This window comes from Clarias gariepinus, chromosome 7 (genome assembly GCF_024256425.1).
Source record: "Clarias gariepinus isolate MV-2021 ecotype Netherlands chromosome 7, CGAR_prim_01v2, whole genome shotgun sequence".
In the NCBI taxonomy this organism is placed as follows: Eukaryota; Metazoa; Chordata; class Actinopteri; order Siluriformes; family Clariidae; genus Clarias; species Clarias gariepinus.
The window spans coordinates 15,052,309-15,062,500 of NC_071106.1; the positions used below are offsets into that span (position 1 = coordinate 15,052,309).

General features: G+C 35.6%; 1 protein-coding gene across 1 annotated transcript in view; it reads right to left on the reverse strand.

The window, feature by feature from the left end:
* Positions 1 to 362: 362 nt before the first annotated feature.
* wfdc1 (WAP four-disulfide core domain 1) overlaps positions 363 to 10,192 on the reverse strand; it is a 14,196-nt gene continuing 4,366 nt past the window's right edge. The window contains exons 2-6 of the mRNA XM_053500769.1: positions 3,821 to 4,016; positions 3,071 to 3,154; positions 2,841 to 2,981; positions 1,193 to 1,250; positions 363 to 620 (exon numbers count right to left, since the gene is read on the reverse strand). Coding sequence (XP_053356744.1) covers positions 1,201 to 1,250; positions 2,841 to 2,981; positions 3,071 to 3,154; positions 3,821 to 4,016 — 471 coding nt within the window. The 3' untranslated portion in view covers positions 363 to 620; positions 1,193 to 1,200. The remainder of the gene's footprint in view (positions 621 to 1,192; positions 1,251 to 2,840; positions 2,982 to 3,070; positions 3,155 to 3,820; positions 4,017 to 10,192) is intronic.

The following is a 10,192-nucleotide window of genomic DNA, read 5'->3' on the forward strand; positions in this document are numbered from 1 at the left end:
AGCCCTCTTTTAAATGTACAATGCATTATGACCACAATTAATAATCCATTTTTACTTTTGTTTCATTATTGTTATTTTTCTTCTGAATTTTCTTCCTGAGTGTCAAAGTGAGAGCAAGATGAGCATTTGAGTCCAAAGTTGTCTGTTTACAAACACAGATTACAGCACCTTCAAGCCAAATGATTGTAAATATTATGAATAATAAAACTAGAAGAATTTGTACAACATATTCCTTTTAATGTTAAATTAAAGCCTGGGGTTTCTTTTGTACATTATTAGGTTGAGCTTTGATTAAATATTTTAACACTTCGAAAAAATACAATTAGTTTTTATTATTTATTATTATTAATTATTTATTTATTTATTTATTTATTTATTTTTTAACCAAAAATGGGTTTATTAAATATTGTGATGATGCACTTTGTGTTTCAAGCTAGCCAGTTATAACATGCTGAGTGGTGTTTGAAAATGTTGACATTTCCATATAATAGCACCTTCAATAAATCACCAAAACCCAGCTTTTTAAACCATAAGGTAAGGACATCCAGTTTCTGCAAAAGTGTTGGCTGTTTTTTTTTTTTTTTTTTTTTGCATCAATTCTGTAGATCTATGATGGTCACCTATCAGAAAACAAGAGTGTATTCATGTAAGAATAGAATTGTACTTTAAATGTATAATGTATTTCTTTAAATGATCTTTGTGCTGTAGAGGGCATTCAAAATATTTCATTAAATTTTTTTGTCAAAGGCATTCCTATATATATATATATATATATATATATATATATATATATATATATAAACAATGTATAAAACACAAATATTTTGTTGAAGACAAAATGGTGTTATTTATAGACATAATTACAATGTGTTGTAGTAAAATGCCAACCCATGTTTATGTCTACAGCTAACTTTAGTTTAGTCCGCATCATAAATGGGTAGATTGTAATCCATGAATAATATAAACTAAATATTTGTGGCAACAAATTTGTGTAAATGCAAGTTTCTCATATTGTTGAAATAGACAGAGTGCCTTCCTGAGTTGACTCCTGTAATAAAACTTTTTTAAAAACCATTGCTGGTTTAAGCTTTATCAGCCATTCTGGAATCTAAAAAAATTGTGAGTAAGGAAATTCGTTATCACTGCAGTCAGATTCATAATTAATTTCAAACATTTACAAAAAAATTCTCACCTTACTGTTCAGCCCATATGCTTGTGATGTTTCTCATAACCCACTGCTATGTTACTTCCTGTTAGGACGAAACAGCAAAGATTAAAACAACAATTGTGAGCTTCCCAGGGTTTCACTTGAACATTTCCTCCCCATCACTACTATACTTTAGATATTGATATTAATTGTCAGTCATACTGACATAAGTAATTCTTATGATCTTTGATGTACTTGTGCCTCAGGCTACGACCATCTAAACTGTGTATTCCAATACATCATACAGCCAAAACATCAACACCACCGCAACTTAACTTCACACCGATAAACTGGTGACAGGATCATAGACACCTAAAACTCACCAATACATGTGGTTACTGAAGTCAATAGAACACACTTTCAGAGGTCGCGTCATGTCATTCCTTGAGAGGTCAGAGCTGCTTTGGTGGAACAAGGGGAACTCAAATCCTAGGTTGTTCTAATGGTATTGGTTTTAATGTTATGGCTGATCTGTATACTGATCTGTATACTGTATTGTTTAAAAAAATTAAAGACTTTTCTATTTTTTTTGCTCATATTTCTTTACCAGTTGGTAAATTATTTTCTGAATTTGTATAACTTTACTAAACTGATCAATCGTACGTAAATTGGATATTTGTTATTGTCTTACTATTGTGCTATTTATTTATTTTTCATTATTATTCATTCATTATTATTCATTATTTATAAATATGTGTTGTCTATAATGTAACATTGTTAACAGGGATTCAGATACTGTTTAATTTCTACCTGCTTACCAGATACCAGATGGATTTTCCAGCAAGATCAAGTTCTAGGGTTTAAACATCTGGTTCTCCAGAAGAAGAAGAAAAAAAAAGACAACTGCATTTAAAGTTTCCATTCTTTCTGCAGCACATGGGCATTGTGCAAAGTTTTTTTTTTCTTTTTCAAAAATTTATTTTATTGGATTTTGCTGTGCTGAAACATTGAAACATTACATTGGACAGGTACAATGTAGACCAGTATTTAACCACATTCACTACAGAAGGTATATAAGAAAGGCACCTACAAAACTTTCCATGTCCCTCACTCTCCACCCTACTCTATTCCCCATGCAGGCTTCATGACGAAGAGTGGCAGATAGACATATGGGATAAAATAATAGGGTTGCTTTAGATTAATGAAAGATCACTAATCTTTACGCTACCATTTAGTTAGGATAATGCATTCATTGATTATTTCAAGGTCAGATTTCCATGTCTTGTTTGTAAACCTTTCTATGCCAGATATTTGATTAAAACTTAATTGATTATGTTTAAATCTATTTCACTTTGGCATGTGGTTGACTTGATCAAATTGTGACTTTTGCAATGTGAGAAAGTCGCACTTATCAGCAGAAGTGAAAAGCACTATGAATAATAATGGTAATGAAAAGTAATATTAAAAAAAAAGTATCCACAGTTTTGGTGAAAAAAAAAATCATATTTATAGATCTTTGTGTTACAGACAGAGAAACCCAAATTAGACCCAAATTTTTTTTCAGATCTTATGGCTTATTTGCCAGAATTCAAGCACAGTAACATCTGACAAATTTCCCCAAACCCCCACACAAATATGATATTGCAGGAACTAGATTTGAGACAATTGAAATAGCAGACTGATGAATTCAGACCTGAGTTTCCCCGCTGTTTTATACACTGCCCTCGGTTGGGGATGCCTGCAGAGGGGTTTCCAGGGTTGATGATGTGGCATTCATATCCAGTAGGACAGTGTAAGGGCTCGTCCCCATCTTCTGTAGTGCTGCATGCCTCAGCTACAAAGACCACACAAAGGTAACAGCATTTTTGTAGAGAAATAGTTATAATCGGGATGGTGGTGTATGTTGTGATGATTACCACTCACCCTGGAGAACCTCTTCTGGTCCATCCAAGAGCCAGCCATTTCCACCAAGCCACCGTGGCTTGGGTTGCACCAACCAGTCCAGCACTGATCAATGCACAAAATTAATGTACCTACATCATTAATATACCTACATAAATACGAGGAGCATTCAAGTCAAACCAGGACTGAAAGCTTAAAAATGATTGACATTTGCAGAAGACTTGTGCTGAGACTCTTAACTGTAGTAAAACATCAAATTCTACAAATGTTTTAAAGAATGCCGTACATCCATAAATGACAATCCCAGCCAAGGTGGCTCAGATACCACTTCAGTCCCATGAACATTCAGCAAATGGAACGCCTGATTGAATGCTTCAATCAAGGGTCGCCAAAGCAGTCCATCCAATCTGCACACAAGTTGGCACAGGTTTTTTTTTTGTTTTTTTGTACACCTGATGGCCTTCCTAATGCAACCCTCCTATCTTATCCAGGCTTGTGATTGACAATGCATTCAGTGGCTGGAATTTGGACATTGGGTGGGAACTGAATCTTGGCTGTCCATATGGTTGGCGAGAAACCTACCACTAAGACAACTATGCCAGATAACTATGTTCTGTTATTCTCTACAGTCAAAAGACTTGGTTTAACTTTGGTTGAACACTCCCCTCTATTAAAAAATGTACTATGTAAAGAATCTGTAGCTTCATGTAACCGTAATTCTACACTGTTGTTTGTCTGCATGTGTGTCTACATATGGGTGTGTATTCCTACCCGGTGGAGGTTGAACTGACTCCAAACATGCATAGGTGCAGCCATTGTAACAGCAGCGTTTGTGTCTCTCACACTCTGAGTCTGAGCGGCAACTGGGCACCTCACACGCCCGCTCGGGAAGCATCTGAGGTGGAGGTGGGCACCGATCATTCTTTTGGTGTTGATTGGACTGGAAGAGGTTTGGGTATTCATAGTCCTGGAAGAAAAAATATGTGCAATCTTTATTCAATCCTGCAGTCCAACACAAAAATGTTACTTATATACACGGTTCTTTGTTGCTAAGGTGGTGCCATCAAGGGTGTTTCTCTTGTACCTTTAGTATGTGGTATAGACAGAAATGTGTAGTGTGTCTTTATTTTGTTTTTTAAATAAAAAAGTGTTCCCTTAACATTCAAGTATGTTTTTTTTTAAAGGAATACTTACATTTTCAGGTCAAAGAAATGATCAAAAGATGTACCCTTGACAGTACCACATCACTGAAAAGGAAAAGGATAGTTTGCGATATTTATTCCTGAGAGCCAACAGGAATAAATGTAGTGTTTTTTTTTCTAAACACCTGTATCTGACAGCATATGTGTCCTCCATAAAAAATAAGAGGAAAATAAGTGAAAATAAAATTTTTACTTTAACATCTCACACATCTTAAAACTTTTTATATGTTCCTTATCTAAATGGTCTTTAAGTTTGTAGTTAAACCTCACATATCATGTCCTGTAGATGGTGCCATTTGAACTTTGACGTGAGTACAATACCTTTTTGGTTCAGTCTCAATTCTCAAAGAACTATCCAATTTTTCAGTTTAATAATCATATATACATCTAGCTCACTCTGTTCCCTACGATGTGTAACACACTCCATAAGTATTTGCATAAATGCTGAAATATGTTCAGCTGTATTATGTTAGAGGCCCCTTTGCCTGTTAAACTGGGTGTAGGCTGTGCTGTAGCTCTGCCAGGGATTTGTACTTATGTGAATCAAGATCTGTAAAGCAGCCATGTGTGCAGTGCGCTCAGTTCACTGAGCTTGGCATTCTTTCTTTGCCTTTTACAGAAAGGTGACACGTGAGTTTAAAGTTCAGGACAAGAGATTTACAGTACGGTTACCTGTGTCATAATAGAGACACTGTTCTTTATAAAAGAACCATAAAAGCCATAGGGATTTGCACTAGCATTTCCTTTATCTTTATGCAGGAGTTGAAGGATGTGAATTAACTCTACAAAGGTTCAGCTTCAAAAATGGGCTAGAGCCAGGTTTTCCAAAAAGAGGTACTGTTAAGGCCAGGACGGCCTAGACTCCCTACACACTTCTGTCTCAAAATCTCTCTTCCCTATTGTCCTTCCTTTAGGCTTGACTATATTCCCAGCCTGTTTAAAAATCTTGACACTCTGAATGTGGGATAATGAGTAATCTAACCTGTGTTCTGCTCTGAATGTAGATACAGATGTGTCTCTGTTTTAGAGTGCCACTATTCATTGTTACAGGGCTGCCAGGTTTGTGTGACAGAAGCATCACAGTGGCTTTTCAAAACTACCTCATAAGTCAATAAAGGTCATTAAACCCAGTCAACTTCTCCTGAACCATGGACTCCAAAGTCAAGATTACATTTGCAATAACATTTATAAACTAAAATCTATTAATCCTGAAACATACTGATATAATTATTGTAATGTATGCTGAATAAAGTAACCCAAAAAGGATGCACACCCAGAAACAAAAAATGTTGATTTGGCCACTGCTTTAACTTTTTTTTTTTTTTTTTTAATAATACCTTGCAGTTTGCGCTTACTGTAACAAATGACCTTATTTAGCAAGTAGATTAAGACAACCATTAGCGTGGCACTAAAACGACCATTAAAATAGAAGCAAATGTTTGGAATGGGTACTTAAGTTGTTAAGTGTTTCGACCTAAAGTACTAGACACACATATGCTGTATAAAAGGAACACAGGTCAGCTCCACACAATTGTTATTGCACTGAGTAGTCACAGTCCCACCGAGGCTGGAACCACATTGTTTTGTGCTCGTTCTTTATGAGCATTTGGGTGAAGTGGAAGCAGTGGAAAGGTATTAGAGACATATAGTCCTGTAATACAACTAATAACTGGAATGCAATTTTCAAATAAGAAACAAGTGCCTTCAGTGATGTACAGTACACCTATCTACAGTACTGATGATGCAACAATAGATAGAAAAACTGGCCTTGCTTACAGAATGGATGTGATAGCATATTCAGAAGTTTATTCTGGGCATATGTGACCATGTGCATGCTGTAAAGATTATAAAATGCATTTGTCAGGTATGGAAACTGGTATGACAGCTGTTTTATAATAGAGGAGACCTAACTGGGAAGGGGAAAATGGCCAAATTAAATTTAAGAGAACCTTGGAGAAGGGCAAAGGGGAATTATGGAGTGGATAATACATCATGGTTACCATTTTTCTATAGCAAAATCTAAAAAAAAAAAAAAAACAAGAAATATCTTTCTTTTCCTTTTTCAAAAACTTTCAGCAGGTTTTTTCGATTTTCCGTCTATCTGTTCATCACTTTGTATACCTAGTGTACAAAGTTTAAGATCTAAATTTGGGTAAATAGCAAAACCTTTTTCGTTTCTTTTTTCACATTCTTACAAACATGCAAACTTTTTGTTCATTGCCAAAATATATGAGTAATATCTCCAACTATCTCACAGTCTCTCTATTATAGGCCAGTTGTATTGCTGCATTTTGAAGTTATAACAAAAGAAAACCATTTTGTGATAAACATCTGTATATTCTAACACAGTACTTGTCTTATTAATATGATTTAACTTTTTTGTCTTATTCATTGTGGATATATAAGAGTATGAAAGCTGTAGCTTACTTATATACATTTCTCCTTTTTATTATTCCCATACTGATGTCAGAACAAAGTGTGTCCATCTCTCTTAGGACTAGAACTTTAAGTAATCTGATGAGGCTTGGTTCAAGTCCATTTTCATGTGCATTCTTGTGTATAATTTCTCCAACCAAGATGTTTCTCATCTGCTGGCCACTTATGGGACTTTTTTTAAAAATGAGGAATACTTTGCTGTAGCATACTTAAGTTACAACTGGAATAGATGTCATAGCTCAGATACAGGACGACTTCATTCATAGTTCTCACAATTAAACCGATTATCTTTCGAGACATTTGGCATCAGGAAAAGGGTATAGTAACTCCTTCCTGTTTGGATTTAAAAGGCCTGGGATCTCTGTAAAGTTTGCGTGTTGTGATGCATGTTGGGACATTTTTCTTCCTGTTTGTCTCCTCATGCACTAATGTAGAGATGTCAACTGTTCCATGATGAAAGTATTTACTGGCCATATTGTCTCTCACGGTGGGACAGCCGCAGGCCAGCAGAAGTCACGAGAGACTTCTTAACTACTAAACAGATCCGTGATTCAGATCTGCTGTCCTCATTTGGGTCACTGAGAGTTTTTTTTTTAACAGAGAGCTACAGAGTACATGATAGGAAGTAATCAAAAATCCTAAATATAGTTAAATGCATGTCGTATTTCATTTTGTAAATTATTTTCTTTTAGCAGAGTATGATAAAACAAGTTTTTAACTTTTTTCCTGTCTTAAAATCCTTAAAGTGGATAAAAGGCACTTAATTACTGAGTCTTGTAAATGTGTGTTTATTGACTTGTTTAAGCATGTTCACAATCCCTGCATAAGTGCATCATTTAATCACAAATCACAATGGCAACAGGACAGACTAATAATTGTCAGCAAATTGTCTCACTACTACACTGTAAACTTTATGATGCACTCACTCTCACTCATTTTCCATAACTGCTTATCCTGTACAGGGTCATGTGAGGCCTGGAGCCTACCCCAGGGGACTCGGAGCAAAAGATGGGGCACACCCTGGACCCGTGCCAGGCCATTGCACACTACGGTCAATTTGGAAATGGCAATTAGCCTAATCTGCATGTCAGAGAAAACCCACCAAGCACGAGGAGAACATGCAAACTCCACACACATAGACCTGAAGCAGCCTGTGATACATTCATTTATCATTAATATTTACAAACAGTGCATCTCAAAAATCTTAATCATGAAAAAGTTTTTTTTATTTAATTAAAAAAGTGAAACTGATATATTCTAGATTCATTACATATAAACGGAATTATTTAATGTCTTTAAATGTTTGTGTTATGTATATGTATTAAGTTTTTTATTTTAATATATATGTTACGGTTTTAATTTTGATGATTACAGCTTACAGCTCATGAAAGTAATTTCTGAAAAGTATGTTAATTTATGCACTTAATACTTGGTTGTGGTTCCTTTAGCACTAATTACTGCATCAATGATGCATGGCATGGAGGCTATCAGCCTGTGGCACTGCTGAAGAGTTATTGAAGAGCAGGCTTTGATACTAGCCTTCAGCTTGTCTGCATTGTTCGGTCAGGTGTTTGTCATTTTCCTCTGAACAGTACTCATAGATTCTCTATGAGGTTCAGATCAGGTGAATTGCCTGACCAATCAAGTCCAGTAATATCACGGCCATGACTGCTAGTGGTAGTTTTCGCACTGAAGGCAGATGATAAGTCCTGCTGGAAAAAGAAATGGACATCTCAGTAAAGCTTGTCAGCAAATGGAAGCCTGAAGTTCTCTAAAATCTCCTGGTAGATGGCTACTTAGATGACTTTGGACTTCATTAAACACAGTGGACCTACTGTACACCAGACACACAAAATCTTCACCAACTATGGGAACCTCAGACTGGACTACAAGCAACTTTGATTTTGTGTGTCTCCACTCTTTCTTCAGACTTTGGGATGTTGCTTTACAAATGAAATGCTAAATCTTCTTTCATAAAAATGTAAAAAATAGGACTATAGAGCACAAAAACAACCATCCAGTACTTTTTTCCTTACCCTAGGTAACATGCTTCTAAAGTTGTCTCCAAGGCTTGATGCTAGGAATGAAACAGTTGGAGCCCATTTTCCCAGAAGATGTCTGTGTGTGGTGGCTCTTGATGCACTGACTCCAGCTCCACTCTACTTCTTATGACGTTCTTGCTTGACAATCTTCCTTGGGACAGGAATCCCTTGTAATCCCTGCCCTTTCAGCAATAACCTTCTTTGGCTCCTTTTGGAGTGTGTCGATGATCGTCTTCTGGATTGTAAAGTCAGCAGTCTTCCCCATGGTTGTGGTTGCACGTACTGAACTTGACTAAGAGATACACAGTATTTATCCTGTCTGATTAAAAATGTAATAACATATTTTGAGATATTGGCTATTTGATTTTCATGTAAGCCATACTCCTCAAAATAAACAAACAAGCAAATAATTATATTTCACTTTACCTGTAATCAATGTAAAATATATTAGAGTTTCACTCTTTATAGATGCACTGTATATTATTAAAAATTATTGGTACCCTAAAGACCTTCCTTTGAAGTCGACTTAAAATGTGTATCAGTAATTGAGATATCTCACATCATTATTCAAACCCCACAAGATGCTTCTTTTTACATGAAGACGAGCTACCCCTCCACTGCCTTATTTTATTATTAAACTTTCTATTTCTGCTAAAATCTTATCTTCTCCCAAGTTTTACAGCTTCAATTAGTGATTTTTAGAATCTTACACTAAATAATGCTTTAGATCTTAGTTTCATGTAAGCCCGTGTAGAAGTGTGCAAATCTATATAAACACTGTACACACTGAATCTATTACTGTCCTACATCTGGCTGACTGCTTGCTGCATGACCTTGAACCTAAATATTTACAATATTTTTTACTGTGCTAACTGTGTAACATTACCATAGTGTTTTGAAAAATGACCTATTCACCTGACTGGGATTATTGTGCTGCTGAAGAGCGAGCACATGACTTCTGCACACTGCTGCTGTGTGAACTTGATTGTGGCACAGAAGAAATAGAGTTCAGAATGAAACTAGATATCATTTAAAAGATTTTTTATTGTTAAACAAGCTTGCTTTTTGGCTAAAAAATAACATAACTTAATGTCAGGTGCAGGTAGCAAGATTAACGTTTACTCTCTACACATTTAAAACAATTGTCAATTTAAACATCCATATATAATCCATCTACAACTACAACATCTACACCTGCACAATGTTTATTCGTTCATTCATTCACTTTCAGTAACTGGTATATCCGAGCCAGGGTTCAGTCAAGATAGAGACAATCTCTCAAACACCGAGCACATGGTGGGAGCATTCATCCTGAATGAGATCACAGGGCAACATTCACACACACATATAACTAAGTGGTGATGAACCAATGAACTTTATGATCTTCACTTATAGTTTTTGCTATAAGTTGCTAGAGTTTCATGTAAAGGTTTTCAATAAAAAGAGGGCAAACAACACACATC